The following is a 20,899-nucleotide window of genomic DNA, read 5'->3' as shown; positions in this document are numbered from 1 at the left end:
ATCAGAGCGAAAATTTCCAATAACTGTAAAGTAAAACATTATATTCACACTGATTTGCATTGATTTTGAGAGTTTTTATTAGTTCTGCACCATAGTCATCTAAATTATAATGCCTGAAATAGACCACTCTCTGTAATGATACTGTAATTTTATTTTTATATTTTAATGTAATGAGCTGTATTTGTAGCCCTGAACCCAACAGAAGGGTTTCATTTTTAGAGTTTGTCTTGGTAAATTAAAGGTTGTGTTGGAGAAACAAAACCACTTTATGACAAGAAATCCCATTAAACTTAATGATTTAATGACAAAGTGATTCTACTTTCACAAAACTCAGATCTAGTTTTATATTCAATGTGTTACTGTAACAAATATTTTCCATCAGTCATACGTACATGATGGAATATAAAAAGGTTTCTACTGCCCGTTTAAAATGACAGCCATCAGCTTTAGTTGTCTTCATGTTGTGCGTTTCTGTCTCTCGCCAGCAATACGAAAAAACACACACAAAAAAAAACTTACATTTTTGTTTGGTTTTCAGTACAAGTTCATTCAAGCTTTGTGTCCAGTTGTGAAAAGAACATTATTTTAATATCCACGTTGGATCCTTCTTGATTGCATCGTTCTCTGGACCCAGGATGGCGACTCCACACGTGCTCTGACCGACACTGAGGTACCTGCAGGGAAACAATCAGCTGATTCCCGCTTCGTGTGCAAGAGTTTCCCAAAGGCAAACTCAGATTTCAACAGTGACGACATGAAACAATCATTCATCCTGAACTGTTTTACCTCTCTGCCACTTCCACCAGGCTTTTATGATCCACAGCAAAGAGCTGTTCTCTGTAACTCTGCTTCATCTCATCTGTGACTCCACCGAGGAAGCGACTCGTTCCTGCTCCACAAAGAGAAGGGATCAGCTACCAACGTAAACATCAAATCAGTTTCCAACCTTTTAACTCTGCTTTATTCAAACCACAAGTTAATAAATAAAGAGCAAACATTTGGATACCATATTGAAAATGAAGTTAAGGGAAAAGAAAATCCAGAAAAAGTTATTAAAACTACCTAGCAGATTCCACTCCATTAAAAAAAAGCATCTAAAAGGTTACAAAAAGATTCTGTGACAAAAGCCATTAAAGTGTCGCATCTTCACCTTTATCTGAAGGAGCCACAGGTGAATCTACAGCGGAGAAAACGGAAAGCTTGGCTTCATCGATGTCCTGCTGAGAGAACTGGCCTGATTTCGCCCAGTCGACGCCTTTTCGAAACGCAGATAACGTCTGCACCGAGTTCGGATCACTTAGAAACAGAAGAGAGGCTTAACAAATGTCCTTTATTGGTTGCATAGTTTATGATTCCTAACTAGGAATTTAGGGAAAAAAGAAATCAAGCAGCTCAGCCGAGTTATCCACTCATCATCTGAGTTAGGATACAGGAATGTTCAGGTGTATTTTTTTAAACAGAGTATAATAGTAATGTTCACATTTTTCTTAAACTGAACTTTGGGTTTTCATTAGCTTTGAGACACAATCATCAAAATGAACAGAAATAAATGATAATATCTAAGGGTTTCTAAAACGCTGACATGCTCCTGAAAGCACACAGAGGTTGAATTTATCACCAGAATTTTTTTTTTCCTTCAAAATTTAAGTACCAAATACAATCAAAGAATGATTTTTACATTCTTATATTGTACTAATTTTCATTTTTTATTACAAAATGAAGTAAGGCTGATCGAATGTGTGAACTGCTGCCCACCTGTAAGAGTAAAAGGAGAACACGCCACTTCCTCCCATTTTGGCTTTGCCTCCATAGGCTCCGCCCTTCTCCCGAATTTCTCCGTGGAGGAATTTAGCCGTCATCATTCTTGCCAAGATGCACAAACTGACTCAGAAGAAGATGGCAGCAAGTGGAGAGGATAAACAACGAAGAAATGTGACTCAAACGGTACATAATTACCGTAACGCGATCATTGTGACATGTAACGTAGAGTACGCCCTGTAGTTCCATTAAGTAAGCTAAAATAAAAATTATAATAAAGAAGCAATCACTTATCAGTGGACCTTTCTGTATTTGTTTTATAGTTACCTGGCATAATCCTGGTGGCAGAAAGGGACTGTACGAATACTCTCACTGACAAAGTTAACAGGGAAGGGCATCTGGAAGAACGTTTTCATTTGACATGGCTGGAAATTTGGCTCCTGTAGAAGCATAAAAAAAAATAAGTTTAAACTTCAGTTAATATAGACATGAGTGTTCAATCCAGCATGTAATTATAATTCTAGATTTCTCACTAATAACAAATGCAACAACTAGAAAACATTTTTCTATACATCCAAACTCACTGATTATATTGAACTTACTGTTATTAGTTTTCTAGTTGGACCTGAATCATCCAGAGGGTCAAGTGGTTTCTGTAGCAAAGAAACAAAAACACATAATGCATAATAATAAATATATTTTCTAAGCAGAGCATTGCTTCAATCTGTGAGGAATATCTTACCTTTATAATATTTGCTCTGATAAGTTTGCGCTCTTTTCTGTTTTCAGCAATGTCTTTAATAAACCTCTCCAACTCTTTTTCTGAGTCAGAGATTATCTGTGGCGTTGCATTGATTGCACACCTGTTAGAATGTGAAGGAAGCAGGAAATGAAAATGAAATGGTAAGCATTCTGTAGCTAAAACTTAAATCTCAAATGTGATAAGATGCAACCACAGAAAGAAAAAAAACAAAACAATAAACTTTTCAGATTCAACCAAACTTTATTGTTAAGTGACTAAAAAATCTAGCAATGATCCCACCTCATGTTCTCGGGGTTCAGAAGGTGTTTTTTGATCCTGGGTAATACTCGGATGACTTGACTAAGATCTGGCATCTCTGCTATTCTCTTCAAAAACTTCACCTAATGTTCAAATAAAAACATAAAACCTGATCAGTAAACCACAGCAGAGTGATGTTACAACAAAACAAAGACTATAGACAACAAACTATTCCATCTTTCAGTCAATGCTGCCCAAAATCAGGATTACCTGCTCCATCCCACCAAAGGTCTCCTGGAGTTCCCCAGCTGGTGTCAGGTGTCGGCCCGCTCTGGTCATGGCGTACATGTGACCAGAGTAGGAGATCCCATTTGCCAACTCCTGCGCCGCCATCATCACCAGAACGCGAAGGCGCTCTTCGCTGTCAAAATGAGGGCTGTTGGAGAACCACCAGTCTTTTGTTATTCCATGCAAAGCAATAATCATCCACATGTAGTTCACTATGGAAAAACAATTCTATTTCTGTCATCTGACCATAACATTTATCTTCCAAAACTAGTTTTAGACTGGATTAGAAAAAGTATAGCTTCCTTATCTCCCCATTACAGAACATGGCCAACAATGCTTAAAGGTCCAATCTGTAGCAAGAAACCAATCAATTTAAATTAAATAAGTCTCATAATTTATGATAAGAAAAATAGTCAAATATCCAGCCAGAAAAACCAGAGTAGATTGACAGAAAGTGCATTTGCATCCTGGAGTTTTATTAACCTGTTGAAAATGTCGCTCCATAGTTTAAACATGTGAGGAAGATTTCTTTCCAGGCAGGAGGAGAACAGGAGAACCCCCTGTAAGAGAAACAGCAACAATAAGTTGACAATTTCCCTTTAGAAACAGAGCTTAGCTTTATCCTTCATCTAAAAGCAGAAGAAGACAAAAGGATAAATGTGTTTTTGGCTAACCTGCTCAAACGTGTCCATCTGGGTGCAGTCGGGGATGACCTGCGTTGAGACAAACATTCCTCCTGTCCTCATCTCCATCTGCTGGGCCTGCTGCCTGTAATCCAGATCTCCACAGCCCATTCTGCCCAAAAACAATACAACTTTTAATCCGCTGTTGCAGCTTGGAATGGAAAATCAACATCCAGTCTTATTGATTGTTAGTTTGCAAAGCAAATTTAAGGTAAATCATGCAGTAAACAAAAACAATTATTTAGTTAAAGCAACTGTGTTCATAATATTCGGTAAGGATTTAACAGTAAGTATTAACAAAAAGTATTTTTTATGAAGAATTGTATGAATGTTCCTTTAAACACACTTAGCACAATTCAGAAATCTTCTTGAGTGAATTAATCTAACTGCAAGAATAACAGCAACGCCACCAAAAGGACCCAAATCTAGTTGAGGCAAAAAAGTGTTTCAATTTGCAACAAGACCATCCAATGTTACTAAAAAGCGTTAAAATAATACAAATATCCAAATCTTTAGGCCTTGTTTTTCTATTTCACAGGAAGTTCTCCTGGCTCAGTGTTTCCATGTTCACTTCCTGTCATCTCCACCTACAGCTGTTTGCAGCAGATTGACGACAAAATCAGGTGTGCTTCTTTTTTATGATGTAGTATTACCTAATCAACTGAGTTTGTATTGTATCATTATACGGATTAACATAAAATGTTTGCTATTGAATATGAATCTGACTACAAGTTGCATTTAATTGAAATGATTTGATTTGAATTCAGTCTGGACCAAACTAGATTGTTTATAGTTGGAAATAAAATTGGATTATTTTTAGCTTGTAAAGTCCTTGATGTTACTGGAGCTGTTCAATCAGTCTGATCTAGTCAGGCTGAGGAAATACAAACAGATGGAAAGTCTTGATGCAGCAATCTCATTTATATGGCGCTTAATTAGTTTATAGACATCTAATGAAGATACTTTTTATTTACCCTTGCAAGAAAATAAGTTCTCATTCCAATCAAATCAAAGCAAATTGCTTTTAAAAAAACCTCTCCACATTTCCTAGAAAGCATAGTCTAGGAAAGAATTTTGACATTCTGTTTTATGAATGTCAAAACAGATATTAATGTTAATAAACAGAATATAGTCTCAATGGGGCTGAGCAAGTCAACAGGTTTCTACAAAGCTGCAAATTTACTGAACATGTCATTTAAAAAAAAATCAAGTTTACTGATTTTGAATTAAACTCTTGACTTGAGTTGTGCTGCAGTATTAATCACGCTGTTAATCACGTCATGTACGAGCTGCTAAATGTGCTAATGCTGGAGAAGTAACTTGTTATTCCAGGAAAACTATTTATCCACCATCATCAGTGGCCATGCTAACTAGCCTGAGCATTCACAGGGTAGGAAGCAGCTGTAGCACAGCAGAGGGCTAGTTAGCACTGGGAGCAGCCAGATTTATTTTTATTTTTTACAGATTATTTGTCTCATACCATACTGTCATAACAAAGTGATAGTTTTAATAAGTATTCAGAAAATATTTTTTTTATAAAAGTTACATATTGTAGCTTTACGGGCCCAGACTGTGTTGTTGACAGAGCTGGAGGATAAACCACCAAGACCTCAGACCGCCACTCTGTCCCTGATACACAGGATCCAGTTTCCTGTGGCTTTAGTTTTGTGTTTTATCTGTTGCTAGTCATTATGTTATTATATCTGCTTGTGTGAATGTCTGTGCCTGTTTTCTGTTTGCACCGTATGGAAAAGCATTGCTCCCAATTTTATTTTTACTTCAATAAAAAAGAGATTAAATTCAATTCAATGTTGCTCAAGAAGAGGAAGAAACATTTCATATTAAAGTGTCTTTCCATGTTCACTAGTAGCGTTTATCTCCAAGCCCAGGCCGGGGCTTTGGCTCGTACGTTGGAACTCACTTGGTGATAATGCTGCAGAAGAGCGGGACGTAAACCCTCAGGTCCTCTGGCAGAGTGTTCAGACTGCACATGGCTCTGAAGTACACCAAACCGTTTGTGGGCTGCTCACAGAACTGAACCGGGACATAACCTTCAGCACAACACACAACCCGTTAGAAACAAACTGGCTGGTTTTGTTACGATTAAATGAGATAAGGAGAGAACTGCTGTACCTGCAGTGCTCATCTGAACGGCAGTGAAGGGCATCGTTGGCTGGATGTCGGACACTTTGAGAGCAGGGAGACTCGAGGCATCCTGAGTTTTACTCTGAGTTTCCAGCAACTCCAGACCTTTTCAACAAGAAAACATGCAACTCAATAAATACATTATTAAATCTTCTAGTTTAGCCTCATGCCTGAAGGATACTGAGAAATCAATCAATCAACTTTATTTATACCATTAGGTAGATTTGGTTACAGTGAGGTGAGTCCGCTTTATTGCCAGACAGGGAAGCTTTACATCAACACAACAATAACATGATTCAAAATGGTCTGGTGATCATACGTTAAAAAATTAAAAACCAATAAAACAATAAAAAAGAAAAAGAAAAGATAACTGAAGTACAACATTCTCAAAAGGACAAGTTTAAAAAAGAAAAAGAAAAAATAGAAAATAAAACAATATTTAGACTATTCCAAGTCGAATTTTGGAAGCTTATGGCAACAGGAACACTACTGGTTTTATACTGCTTAATATAAGAAGTATATACTAAGGGATCAAATATCTGCATCCACATGGGAGGAGACTCATCCATGTTTCACAAAATGGAAAAGATTGTAAAAATCTAAAGTTATTTTTCCACCAGTACTAAAATATAAAAGCAGAAATAAACAGTAAACACTATAAATCTATAACCAGGCTCAAGAGAGCAGGAATCAGATGCGTTGAAGTGAAGATGTTACCTTTCTGATAAATCTCTTTTCTATCGCTGTCGGTCAGAACTGAGATCTTTTCCTGAAGCTTCTCCTCTTCAGCCTTGGCTTGTTTCTCCAGGAACGCCTCGTCAGGACTCATCCTCAGCGTCAAACGATGCGTGTTCTCCTGCACAAATAATCCATTCAAGGCAATAATTAGCATGGAATTAAAATCTAATGTGTTTTATATCCATAAATACTCAAATAACATATGCCAAGCACCGTTGATAGACCTTTTTTTGCCTAAACTTAGGCTAAATTCATTTATTTACCTTGAAGTAGTATCTGACTTTGTCCTGGAGGAAGTGAGGGTTTTCTTTCAGAGCCTGCCTGAACTTTGCAACGCTGTCGCTGATTCGGAGCAGCTCTACAGGATCTCCATCGTGGTTCCAGGATGAAGCTATATACTATTAGAAACATGCAGAAAAAAAAGCCCATAATGAAGGAAGATGTACCCGACAGAAAAAAACTGAAGGTCAAACTGAAACAGCTTTAATTCTGCAAGTAATTTTTTCTGCATGGCATTTACTTTATGACACCTAAAAGCCCTTGAATAAATCACCAGGAATGTAAACCTCAAATCACAGGTGATTAAAGGGTTAGAAGCAAACAGCAATAACAGAATATTTAGTGTAAATAAAAAGGTTTCCAGGGAAATCAATGACAGCATGTTTAAATTCTTGATTTGTGTAGAAATATTCAATTCATAAAAGATTAATTCCAGATTTTAAACACAGAAAACACAAACACACTACCCAAAATGTCTGAGTGTCTGAGTCCCTGGATTCATGAAACAATCTGAACGGTGAACTCACAGAGGCCAGAGCCAGGCCGAAGTTTGTGGACTGATGCTTAATCTGGATCTCAATCTTATGAAGGAGAGCTTCGATTCTCTCATCCTCAAAGCCGGTCCTGCCACAAAACCCAAAACAAGACGGAGTAAAGTCAGGTTATTTAGCTACATGCTTATTGTTAAATAACTTGATAATGTAACATATACCCTGTTCAGTTCAACAACAAAAAAAATGAACAGCAGAAAAACAACACATCTTCAAGCACCATCTCACTACACTTGTCCCACATACCTGCGGGACATTCTACACTTTTTGCTTTGAGTCCATCAGCTTTGATATGTTCTCACTTCTTGACCCCACACTGTGAGAACGTCTTTCCCACGGCGCTCTTGAGGTCACACCACAGATTATCTGTCAGGTTTAGTTCTGTTCTCTGGCTTGGACTTACTAAAGCTGGACTGTCTTCAAGCAAAGTAATTATTTGGTTGTTTATGGTTTTTGTTTAAGACTAGTGCTGAATAATGATTCAACATTCTTTATCTTCAGCTATAAAATATTTGACTGCTTTGAATTAAAACTGAGTGATATTTGGACAAACTATTCAGAATTTCATCCTCCTTGACAAAAACAGGGATACACAAAAGGATGGAAGGAAACATAATTTCCCTGGATACAAAGTAGGTAGAAGGGATACACCAAAGGAAGGAAAAACTGAAGGAAAACATTTAGATAATGTGACAAAAAATAAAGTCTAGTAATTGAATTATTTTTATTTTCTGTCCATACTTATCCAGATCTGGAAAACACAGAAATCAAAATCCAAACTTGTTTAGTTGCTTTTGTGTCCTAATTGCTCCTTTTACAACATATTTTTTGTTAATTCACTGTACTTTAGTATCATCAGACCATAACAGCCTCCATAGAGGTAAGAAAATATAGTAAAGATGATATAGAATACTGCTGTGACCTGTAGACCAACCAGCTCTGGTTTAAAACCCTGCAGCTCATTTAGTGCTGCTGTCGGCTTCCCTGACCACCATGTTCCTCATGTCCTCCATTTATTTATGATGTTCATTATGATTCCACTGCATATTTAATGCTGACTGATACCAGGAGATACTTTTAATCCTTTGTAACTTTGCTGCAAACTACAGCATCAACTACAATATGCAAATGAGAAAACAGAATTTCCCTGCCCCACATGGTTCACTTGGTTAAAAGAAGAACTCAAAGTAATGGGACTCACTCTATGATATCGTCGATAGTTTGGTTGATGATTTGTTTGACCCTTTCTGTGTCGTGCTCAGCCATCCCCTGCAGGCCGATGCTGAAGGACGCCTCTTTGGTGCTTCCGTCATATCTGTGGGACAACAAAAACATTTTTTCACAAAACCTCTATGATGAAACATTTGCTTGGTCAACTATTCTTCCAAGCAAAGTTTATGTACAAACCCAACAACGGAGGAGAAGTCACTTCCTATCTTGGGTTCGATGAGGGATTTGTAGAAGGGCGAGTTTGGTCCAGAGACCATGAGCGAAGACAGCAGGCTGAGCGTGAATCCTTCGAAGGAATCTGTGATGCTAAGAAGAGAAACAGACACAAGTCAGGCTGAAATCACACAACTGGACTTTAATTTTCCAAGACTATCGATTAAAGTCAGATCTTACTCTCCCAGCAGGTAACTCATACAGAGAGTGTTCTGTTTAGTTGGATCTGGAGCCAAAGCATCAGGGCTGCAAGTCACATGGTCTTCTCTCTGGACAAAAACAATTGAAACAAACAGTAATATCAGAGCCATTTCTGATGTTTATGATTTTATGTAAACGTATGTTTGACACGTGTGCTTACTGGACTGCTCCAGTGAGGCTGAGATGGGACTCCTGTCCTTGCATTGATGCGATCAAACTTGCAAAGAGCCTCTTCTTGGATCTGCTTCAGATGGTTTTCCAAAGGCAAATCTCCATAAGTGAAGAACCTGAACATTTAAGAGAATGAAGGATATTCTTTAACTCCCAGTTTCCATTCCTGTGCCGCAGTGTTAGGAACGCCGTGCTTCCTTACCGAGCGTTACTGGGATGGTAGTGTGTGGCGTGAAACTGCTTAAGCTGTTCCCAGGTCAGGTCTGGAATGGCCAGCGGTTCTCCGCCCGACACCACAGAGTAGGTGTGGTCAGGGTACAGCTTGTTTTGAAGGTGCTGCGCATATAAACGCTCACTGTCTGACTGGAAAAGCACACAAAAAAAAATCAGCGGTTTCATTTTACATAAGGTTGAATGTAATCCTCCAAATAAATTTGAACAGAGAAGTCCTGATCTAAATACTCAAGATTTAAGATTAAAAATATTAATAACTAGAGAGGAAACGCTAAAATGATGATATACACATACGTCAAGATTAGGCACATTATTCCTAAGTATTAAGAATAATATAACATTTTACAATTCCTCATATCACTGTTTCACATTATGCCTCTAAAAACAAAATCACTCACTATTTGATCTGTTGGTTTTGTTGCTGTGTTCATAAATCTTAGTAAAAATGGACAAATGTATATAAACATTAATATTCCATTAATCAACGCTAATGAAAAATCTAACCCAAGTAAAGTTACTAATAAATATTCAAGTATCAATGGTGCTTGAAAGAACTGGTAAAAAAATAAGAAAAAATCAGCTAAATGATGCTTTTGGAAGTTTGGTTGAGCATATTTAGTAAACTGTTGTGGTTTGAGAACTGGAAACCTCCCCACTCCCCATCTCCTATCAACCTCCTTCCATTTTGAAATGAGATCAAGGAAAAGACAAAGCTAAGATGAAACATTGTAGTTTGATGACAAGTTATGACTGCCAGTTATATGGTGGTCTAAAAGCACTAGAACTGTGTTTAAATAAACTAAAAATGCAACAGTAATTGTGTGCACGCTGAAATGCATGTGATAGTGACTTACAAAGGCTCCTTTCATCTCATTGAACACAACTCCCTTAAACACCAGTGGGGAGCTGGGATTGGTCGGATCTTCATTCTCCAGCCTCCAGCCTTCCTGCCTGAATGAAATGTTGGAATCCAGACTATAGTTAGTGATGTTCCAGTTATTATTTACCAAAGGCGAATCAAAACAAATGGGCTTCCCGTCTTGATTTTCAGTAATGTTTTAAAAATGAATTTAATTAAAGATAAATACATGGCTGACTTTCTATATCTTGCAATTATATCAACACCTTAATTTAACTTAACATCAGAATATAAACAGAGCTAAACTCGAGTTAATTTACTCTAGTTGCTTATGGGCAATGTGAAGAGTGCAGCGATGCAGCTGAATCTCACCGGAAATCTTGTTCTCGTAAACAAGGGAAGAAAACTGCATCCAGATAAACTGAAAGAAGGTTCTGGAAGTCTTTCCCATTTTGGGTGGAGAACGGATACATTGTGAAGTCACTGGCTGTTCACACAGAAACATAAAGCAGGTCTCTTACATGGATTTATCCGAGGATTAATAAACACAATCTCAGCACAGGTGTCTCAATATATTTACAACCAAATAATAGCGAACCTGTGAAGGCATTCATGAAGGTGGACAGCGAGCGGTTGAGCATCTTGAAGAAGGGATCTCTGCAGGGGTACTTTTCAGATCCACACAGCACTGTGTGCTCCAGGATGTGGGGGACCCCTGTGCTGTCCTTCGGGGTCGTCCTAAACTGGACACTGAACAACAGCAAGAGCAAATAAGAAAAACTAAGAAACCAGGAAACCATTTCTGATTCTATTTACAAATAAGACACAGCTGTAATACTGTTAAAAACTCCACAGATTAAGCAGACGTTGCCACCAGTTTAACACTAAAAGCTAACCAACCTGAAGAGGTTGTTTGAGTCATCTCGGGCTGCATGCAGATACTGAGCTCCAGTTTTATCATGGGTTAACGTCACAGCTGTGAGACAAAGGTCAGGGACGGCCGCAACCTGAGGTCGGGATAAGAAGCACCGAGTTTAACTGCAAGGTTACAGACATAAAAACTAAAAATGTCCTGATACAAGACAGTTAACACACCACAGGAAGTACAAGCATGTAGCATATTTCGAATATTATTGTCTTACTGAGATCCGCAGTGGATTATAAGGCAGTAAAAATTTACTGATTTAATCTTGTCATTTGAGCTTTTATACTGAGGGAGAAAAAATTCTAAAACAACATCCAAATTTTCAGAGAAGAAACAAAACTCTCAGATGATCAATTACTGCATCAGCCAGGCGAAAGCTGCTTCTACCTCTCGGACAGTGAAGCCGTGGATTTTCTGCCCCGGCTGGTACTCCAGAGCCTGTTCTCTAGCTGAGGAGCTCCTCAGCCTCCATGCTTGGTGACGTCCATTCAACCTGGAGGATCAAGCACATCCATGCTCAATCAGGACTCCAGAGAATTTGGCAAGAAACGTTGCATGCATATATTTCCCATTTTCTTTGAAATTCAGAATTAAGAGAGAACTCTGTTTTAAAAAGGACATAATTATGTTATGGAATTAACATGTCCACCAAATACGCTACAACACTTGTACAATTTAAAATGGCAATATAATGACAACTCCATCTACTTCTCAGATTTGAGTCATTTAATGGGGTTGTCAGGTTGAACATAAATGTTTTTTTTCTAAAATAACACCTCAGCGATTAATATAATCAATGAGAGCAAAATCAGGTTAAACCCAGGTCACATGACCTTCCACTGAGCCCCCTCTTTTCAAAGTTCACATGTTGATACAAATATCTATTTTATGATTTCCTCTCATTTAGGTTAATGTATGTATGTTATTTTTTTTTATTTTAGAATTAGATCCTGCTTGTATTTTGTCAAAAAGAGGCCTGGCGCCGCCACTACAGTAATGTGTGTAGGGATTTATTGATGTCAAAAAGCCCAGGTGGTCAAATTCACAGGATCTTGTGTCGCAGTTAAATATCCTTAATGTAACGACCTTTTTAAACACGTCGTGTCTAATTCAGGTTAAATTAATATACGAAGTTTTAATCTCAGAGGTTGAACGGGCTAAACAAAGTCTAACAAAAAATAAAAAACTAAAGCAAAGTCTTTAATTTCATTATGCAAACGGGTGTGCTTTCACATAATTGTAATAGCACAGCTGTGTCAATAATGAATGACATGGATTTACAACCTTAAACAAGCATGAAATAAACATTGGCTTTTTTCCAAGAGTGCCGTTATACACTAACTCACCGAACATGAAGTCTCTGGAGCACAGTCTTCGTAAGCCGAAACATTATTTTTATACCAGTTGCAAAAATAAACTATTTTCTGCTTGTGTCCAGCTACAACCCAAACATTTCTACCATATTTTGAACAAATTCACTGTATTTAGACTCAACATCCCTGGTTTGTGTCCTCTCATGCTGTGTGTTGTGTAGCTGACATGTTGGTTCAACCACGCATGTAAAAATGGCCGCCACGCCGGCGCTAATCGCAGATTTCTAAACCATCTGCAATCCACTTTAACCGATCCAGCAGTAATGGCGCTCTACTGTTAGATGTTGCGCAATTTTTTTACACGAGTGAGAGGGCTACTGACGTTTAAACGTCCTCATTTTTGATTGGTCAGCTTGTAAAGAAGAAACTATATGATTGGTTGAGTAACATAAGATTTCTAAGATTACCAAACGATGACTTGACTTAAATGAGCAGAGCATTTAGAGAATTAACTACGCTTATAATACACTAAACTTTGGACGCTGTTTTAACAGCACATGAAAAAAAAAAACAACAACAAACAAACAAACAAAAAAAAAAACACCACGTTCCCTCATTTACATTAATCATATGGAGAAAGAAAATGCAATTACAATTTACTTCCACGAGGTGACGCCATGTGAACATAATTTTGGTAACTAATACTTTTAGGACATTTCTCATTTTGGCCGTTATATGTTACTACCAAACGTAGCTAAATGCAGGTAAACTTCCACCATTTGTCTATTGTTTACTTATAATATATATAATGAATAATATTATAGTATTTACTGAATTAAATCTAATATAAAACATTCGTTCTTTGTCTTTAATTTTTTGAATAAAAAATATGCGTTTTTCCTATACACTAGCATAATTATAGGTGATTTTATTTTTTCCATCCATCCATCCATCCATCCATCCATCCATCCATCCATCCATCCATCCATCCATTTTCAACAGCCACTTATCCGTGATGAGCAACTGACAGATGCACACACATTAACATTTACATTGCCATATAAAGCGATCCCAGTAGTCATGTTTTTGTATTGTGAGAGGAAGACAGAGTACCCGGAGAGAACCTAAGAATGCACAGGGAGAATATGCAAACTCCATGCAGAAAGACCCCAAACTGGGATTGGAACCTTCTTATTGCAAGGAAAGTGCTATCAATGTGCAGCCCTTTTTATTTTTTATTGTGAAAAATGTTCACCTTTTTATATCAGTCCTTAATTTCATGATGAAATATGTGATGAAATGGAATTGAACTGCAAATGTAAACTGCTTTTTAATATGAGAAACATTAGAATTATTATTTTTGATTGATCATCTCAATTCAACTTTATATTCAAGTGCTTTTAATATTATCATGATACGAGAATTTTTTTTTCTTTTGACCAAGCGGATCTTTTTGACCGCTGGGTGTGATAAAGACAAATACAAAACTAAGATTTCACATTGTCCTGAATGCAGCATCCCTCATGTAAGATGTGGGTGGCAGCATCATGCTATGGGGATGTGTAGCTACAGAAGAAACAAGGAAGCTAGTCAGAGTTGATGGGAAGATGGATCGAGGAACGTACAGGACCATCCTGGAGCAAAACCAAAAGACCAACCTTCCAGAAGGTCACTGACTATACACATACAACCTGAACTACAATGGAATACATTAGAACAAAGTATATTTATGTATTAGAATGGCATAGTCAAAGTCCAGACCTAAATCCAATGGAGAACTGATGTTCACAGATGCTCCCTACCTAAATTGCCTGAGGATAAGATAGTTCATGAAGAATAATGTGCTGTCTCTGCTTTGGCAAAGCACTTTAAGAAATAAATTTATGAGGTGTGGTTCTTTGGACGACAGTGACTATAATCCAAAATACAACCATTAATACTTCTATTAATATTAATAATTTTCAGGGTGACTAAACAAAATCACCTGGTTGTAAACAGACAAACATACCAACCTGAGCATTTATCAGGACCCAAAGGTTTTGGGCTTTTTGGTAATTATCCCAAACCCTTTCCACTTAATAATCTCTCTATGGGGGGACTACTAAGGTAGTTTCATGGCATATCAAAACACAAACCCCATTATTACAGCATGTGTCTGCACTTTCAGATGGGAAAAAGCAAGGAAAGCAGTCTTACTGGATATCATAAAGGGATGTCATAAAAAGGATGTAAACCGTAGAACCACCATGAGATCCTGGGGGACTGGAATAGAAACACTAGTCATTTCCCTTATGCGCACTTTCTGCAAAAATCAGCCTGCCTGTACTGAGCACAACTGCGACAGCGACTGCAGTGACTGGCTTTCATTTTTTTTCTGTGAATATCTTTTGAGGCACCCACGGTCATCCCTTGTGTTTCCACTGACAGCATGTGGGAGACTTTCCAGCAGCATGAATAGGAGGCCTTGGCGAGGAGGCAAGAGGCTTTTCGACAGAGCAGCAGACTCCTCCGACTTCAACTTCACAGAGTTTCTGCATGTTTGTTATCAAAAGAAAGAAAAGAGATAGCACAAAAGTGTGTGGAGCAGATTAATAAAAGGTATAAAAAAACTTTATTACATGAAAAGAAACTATGATAAAGCATGACGTGGATTGAATGTTAATACTTACGTCTTGAGTCTTGGCTTATGCTGGAATGAATTAATGAAAAAGCCAAAACTGGCACTACTTTGAAAGAAAAGGCATTAGAAAGAGGAAAATAGTGTTCATATTTTGCAGGTTTTGAGTACGAAGGATAAAACTGTGGGGGTGGAAAATTAACAAACAATTTTACAAAATCATTTTTCATTTCATGGTGACTTGAAGTTAGGCAGAAGGATTATGTAGGCCCCTTTTAGGCTGACCAAATATTACACACCTGCTGCTTTTGAAGCCATTATTTAAATAAAGCATTAAATAGATGCTGGTCAAGCTATAAATTAGATTTTTGCAAAGCTGAAAGAAACAAGATTAAGTCGGCAAACAACTGTAACAACCAAAAACAGTCTTCAAACCAAATGCAAGTAGACATAGATAATGCAAAAATCAAATTGCTTAGACTGTGTGTAAGATATTGGCATGGATGTAAGTGGATGATCGTGCTGTTGTTCATCTGCTCCTTCCCTCTCTGTAATCCTCAGGATTTTATAAATGTCTGGACTGTCCAGACGTGGGTTCATCCAGGCCCGGGCGATCCATCAGTGTCAAATAGAAAACAAAACCCCCAGCTCTTCCGCCTCCTTTCGTCTTTTACTGCTTCGCCATCCATCAGCAGTTTCTACGAGTCTGTGTTTCTTTCCCCAGCAACAACTGCCTCCATATTTACAATCAGGCAGGATTTATGGATAAAAATGACATGACAGGTTAGGCCACTTTGCACAAAGGCTACAGCTCAGTATGTTTGTTTCAAATATAACAGCAATATTAAAAACAATCATCAAAGCACAGAGGCTTTGACTGATGTAAACTGATTTTTTTCAACATCTTGGCTAAATTAGAAACAGTAACTGAAATGCATTTAGTGGATTTCTGAAGACTCAAAGTAATGCACAGTTCTACGGTGGAAGGAAAAATAATAAACCATGAATAAATCTGGATCTGGCTACAAAAGCCCTGAGACAGGCAGGGCAATGGGAAACAAAGAGCAAGATCTACATGAAGTGATTTTGCTCAATACATAATTAGAATGGTCCAGTCAAAGCCCAAACCTAAATCCAACTGATAATATTTGGCAAGATTTTAAATATGATGTTCACAACTGGTAGAGACATAGTCTAAAAGACGTGCAGCATTAATTTCAGAAAGCAGTAGCGCTACTGCAGAAGCTAACATCCACGGTCGTCCTTATCTCCACCCTTGGGAGTAAAGCCAATCAGCACCAAGGAAAACGAATAGAACTCTTGAACTGGCTTGTTTAAATTTTAAAAAATTAAAAATTTGTAAACTTTATTCTACCAGGAAAAACCAATTGACTCAAGGGAGCAAACAAATGCTAACCAGTCGCATCTCAAACAATTTTCTGTAGCTGCATTTTCTTTAGAGTATTTCAGATATATTCTATGGAAAAATCTGTGAACAGGTGAATTTTCCACCAGACGACGTCCTTTTAAAAAAAAACTCAGAATGGGTCTTTCCTCAAGATAAATAAAAGTGTTCATACAAGTTGTTCATACAATCAAATTGTTCAATCAAAATGTTCAAAAAGGTTGCCTGTAATGCATACATAACTTATAGGAAGGTAAACACAATAATCATGTTTCTGAGTATTTTCTTTGCAACCCAACCCCCCCCAAAAAACAGCTCCATGGCACAATGGATAGTGCACTGGACTTCTAGACAGAATGAGGTAATTCAAAGGTTGTAGGTTTGAGTCCCACCAGAATCGTAGCATTATGCATTCCTTAAACCAAAGAGGGCTATTATCTGTTATGGTACAGAATGAACAGGAAAACCCAAATACCTCCGAGGCTGGAAAACTGAAAGTTGCATTTCTTGGTTTTTATAAGTAGAGGAAAGGTTTCACGTATTTTAAAGAATATGATATTAGTGTAAAACATTCCACAGAGAAAAAATGTGGCCTTTTGTTTTCAAAATATACCCCACATGTCAATATTAAATATTACACTAGTAATATTTAGCATTATTTAGGGTTTATATGGCTTTCCCAGAAAGTGTCAGGGAAGCTACCAGTTACCCCTAAATTAAACAAATCTTGGATATTTATCCTTTCTGACTTTTTAACATGATACTATTTAATGTCTTCCCTGAGTGTATGTGTTGCTGTTATACAACTTCACAGATGAAACAATGGTATTAGATTTTAACCTCATGCACCTGGACAAATGGAAGGAGTTGTACAGATTTTTTATGTTCAGAAGGGGAGACTCAGTGTTCAGACACATTTCATTACAGAAGAGTCAAAATCTCACTAATTAATACTGATTGCCGATTGTTAGTGGCTTTCAGACTTGCTTGAGATTTGTTTGCAATTTTGACCATCTGATAAGGAATTCCTGCACTGAAATGTCAGAGTTCTCACAGACTTTTCTCTAAGTGCGTGCATTAGGTGAATATCTGGCCGTAGTCCATACTTGCATCGCATCCACTTTCCTCCTCACCTCTGGGGCCAATTAGAGTGTTGGAGCTGAAAATAAATGAAATGTGGTGGCAAAACAGCGTTTACTTCAAAACCTCATGCCTAATTTGCAGATCCCTCTCAGATCTGAAGAGGAATTAGCAGGTGGTATGTCGTTTGATCTTGCAGAAATGTGCATTCGAAACTTATTGAGTGAGGTGAAACTTATTGAAACATTTGGAGTTAAATGTGTGAAGACCACAAACAAAGACCTTTAGAGTGTGTAGGAAGGAATGCCCTAACTCAGCTGCATATCTCTCAGTTTATCACTTTTATTAAAGGTTGTTGTCCTTTCATAAATAAAAACAAACTCAGTAATAACTTTACTGTAGGAAAACAAGCCAGAAAAATCAACTAATAGGATTCTCATTAATATTCATAAAAAAGTACTTATTCACTGGCAAATTATTTCATTTATAGTGGTAAGATTTTGTGTTTTCTCTGTGTAGATTCAAGGTTCACACCTTCATTAGTGCTGCTTTGCAACGTAAACACAAAGGTTGCAGATAAGTCGCAGATTGTGACAAATCGCAAGTAAGACATATACCAAACATTCAACTAAAGTAGAAGAAGAAGTCAACAAGAAGAGCGCGTATTGCTCCAACAGATGGCCTTACCTCCGCAGAGGACGGATCTCAAGAACATGGAGTCCATCTGGGGAAAAACAAAGAAGCAGAATGCAATGAGGAGACTTAAATTAACAGAAGCACATACAATACCACCTGCCAACTACCTTGAGAAGCCCTGAGTAAAAGTACCTGGAGGATTTATTGCTTTGAAGATTAAGCATGGCTCAAACAAATATTGATTAAATTCAAGATTTTTGTTCCTTAGCCCATTATGTCTCATTTTTGGTTCTAAATAAATCCATTGATGGAATAACTTTCTGAAAGCACCCTCACTTTACTTTTCTCACTTTAAATCTACAAATCTGCCAGGTAAGTCTATAGCCTTCTGATGCTAATCTGAATGGATTTTGCAGAGAGCCGTTTGCCTGCGTTCCATAGAGTCAGAAGACTCCCTGGACACACAGCCTGAGGCTTCTGTGAACCTTATTTGGACGGTGGCAAAACAAAAATTAAAAAGCAGAACATCAAACATGAACACAATGCAGCCACCTGAGCACAGGCACGCCACACAGAGTGTCTGCACAGAAACAAAAATCAATGGCAAGTGACGCCACTGGGTTTAAAACAGTTCTGGCTGTGAATTCTCTTGGTTGAGTGTTTTAGCTTCATTATTGAGCTTTTTGTTGGCTCTTAAAAGCCCCACAGTGGGCTTGTCTGCTGACATCGTGCTGGTTTTGAATTGGGATTGATTCCAACTCCTATGCAACAACATATATAAAACAACAACAAAAAAAACCCCTCTTAACATAGCGAAGAAAAGGTCTCATGAGTAGCTTGTTTTTCAAGCTGGGTAGAGTTTCAAATCTTATTTACAGTTCATACTGTGCTTCAAATGAAGCTTTGTAACCTTGAGAAAAAATAGTGTGAAGGAAAGGTTTGTGCATGTGTAAAATTAATCTATCCATCATTCCACTTAACCTTGTAGCATCTCATGCAGTCAGAAATCCAGATAAAGAGGAGATATCTATGTGTTAAAGTGTTCTACACTGTTTGCACATGGAGCTCAAGGTATAAACAGAAAACGTGCAGTTAGGAGGAATATATGTTCGTATTAATATCTAAACTCGATTAGACAGTAACAACTGATAGGGACCAATTAGATCAGAGGTTATTGCATTGTGTTTAGAGTTACTTTGTAGAAGTTAAATTATGTATTAAAATGGATAAAGTAGTGCTCAACCAAGTTGATTCCAAAAATATATTATTGATATTTTGCAGCAAAATGCAGTTTTAATTTTACTGTAGAAAAATTCAAGTTGTTAATTTTTCTACAGTTTACTTTTAGATCAGTTTTGATGTTTGACTAGTGACAAAAGTATTCACACCCTTGGCAGATTACAATAAAAAAAAAAACTTGTTTCTGATTGAAAATGAGACAGACATGTCTAGAAAGTAAACAGAAGTCAAATGAGCATCAATTTTGAAAGAAAAAATGGCAAACAATACATCTGCCATTCCCAATAATCAGTGGAACTGACTTTATAGGAATTACATAGTTAATCAAACAATTTTTATGATTGCTCAGCAGCTTTTTAGATCTGTCTTTTTAGGGCATCCTGTTAATTTTAAAAGTTCCCGGGTCAATGGGACAATCTAGATTCTGGCTGAGGTGTCAGTATCCAATCAGGACTTTCCCATAAACTAATAAATGTTTTTCTACAAATTTTACAATTCTATCTCTTTAAGATACAAAGTCCAGAAGTGCTTCTTGCACCCAGCATTTCTTCATATTGTTCACTGTAATAATATGCTCCAAAGGTCAAGTACAAGAATTGAACAGAAAACAAGTTGAAAAGAAGCAAAAGTTGAAAGAAAAACATTGAAAAACCTTCAGAAATCCTGGAGAAATGTATTGCTGATGACTTCTTTAAAACAGACAATGAGAAAGCCTAACTTGGTGAAGTAAATGCAACAAATGTGTTGCTTATATCAAACAGTACAGTATATTCTATCATTTCCAAGCGGACCAAAGAAAATAATAATAAAAAACAAACAATAAAATAAATAAAACCTAATTTCAGACGTAAAGTAGCCACTGTTTATGGTTATGTTCTAATTTTACCATTTACACGTGTTTTTAGTTGGTTAAATTTAGAAAACGTGTTTAAATTAAACATAATTTTATAGGTAGAATTTTCAGAGAGAAAATTAATTAGCCTTTGGTGCCTAAATGGCTTTCAGTGGGGCCAAGGAAAACACATTTGGATGTTACATTAGTTTTCAACAGGGACAAATTCAATAGCACGTTATTACTGAGGCTCATGTAGTCCTGGAAGCCGCAGTCATAAAACTGCTTCAGAAGAGAGATATACATATAGATGAGGTTGTAGGTTTGATTACAGTTGACTCTTATAAGGATGATGTACCCCTGGGCAAGGCACTTAACCTCAAGTTACCTATGAATTTTTATATTGGGTATATAAATGTGTGTGCGTTTGTGGGCGTGAATGGGTGAATGTGGCTGTAGTGTGAAGTGCTTTGAATAGCCAGTATGACTAGAAATTCTCTAA

At 37.3% G+C, this 20,899-nt stretch overlaps 1 protein-coding gene across 1 annotated transcript; it reads right to left on the bottom strand.

Moving 5' to 3' along the window:
* Positions 1 to 53: 53 nt before the first annotated feature.
* Positions 54 to 12,640, bottom strand: pitrm1 (pitrilysin metallopeptidase 1). Its single transcript, XM_032564328.1, has 27 exons — positions 12,622 to 12,640; positions 11,663 to 11,768; positions 11,251 to 11,357; positions 10,949 to 11,100; positions 10,723 to 10,837; positions 10,346 to 10,442; positions 9,460 to 9,620; positions 9,247 to 9,373; positions 9,066 to 9,154; positions 8,850 to 8,978; positions 8,644 to 8,757; positions 7,419 to 7,515; positions 6,876 to 7,010; positions 6,592 to 6,730; positions 5,863 to 5,979; positions 5,651 to 5,780; positions 3,721 to 3,841; positions 3,530 to 3,606; positions 3,029 to 3,194; positions 2,801 to 2,901; positions 2,501 to 2,621; positions 2,361 to 2,411; positions 2,086 to 2,198; positions 1,756 to 1,881; positions 1,151 to 1,296; positions 787 to 889; positions 54 to 674 (listed from the first exon to the last, which is right to left on the bottom strand). Exons 4-27 carry the CDS (start codon positions 10,989 to 10,991, stop codon positions 581 to 583), a joined length of 2,712 nt encoding a protein of 903 aa, XP_032420219.1. The 5' UTR covers positions 10,992 to 11,100; positions 11,251 to 11,357; positions 11,663 to 11,768; positions 12,622 to 12,640; the 3' UTR covers positions 54 to 580.
* Between the last annotated feature and the right edge of the window lie 8,259 nt (positions 12,641 to 20,899).

The sequence above is a fragment of the Xiphophorus hellerii genome, chromosome 6, assembly GCF_003331165.1.
Source record: "Xiphophorus hellerii strain 12219 chromosome 6, Xiphophorus_hellerii-4.1, whole genome shotgun sequence".
Taxonomy (NCBI): Eukaryota; Metazoa; Chordata; class Actinopteri; order Cyprinodontiformes; family Poeciliidae; genus Xiphophorus; species Xiphophorus hellerii.
The sequence above is the reverse complement of the archived record's forward strand: the minus strand, read 5'-3'. Positions and strand labels throughout refer to the sequence as shown.

Excerpts from the sequence above, each read along its gene's own strand:
- pitrm1 (XM_032564328.1), bottom strand. The coding sequence starts at position 10,991 with ATGCTCAACCGCTCGCTGTCCACCTTCATGAATGCCTTCACAG. Across the intron at positions 7,011-7,418 it reads TCGGCCTGGCTCTGGCCTCT|TATATAGCTTCATCCTGGAA; the intron begins GTGAGTTCACCG and ends TGTTTCTAATAG. Across the intron at positions 5,781-5,862 it reads CGTTCAGATGAGCACTGCAG|GTTATGTCCCGGTTCAGTTC; the intron begins GTACAGCAGTTC and ends GTTGTGCTGAAG.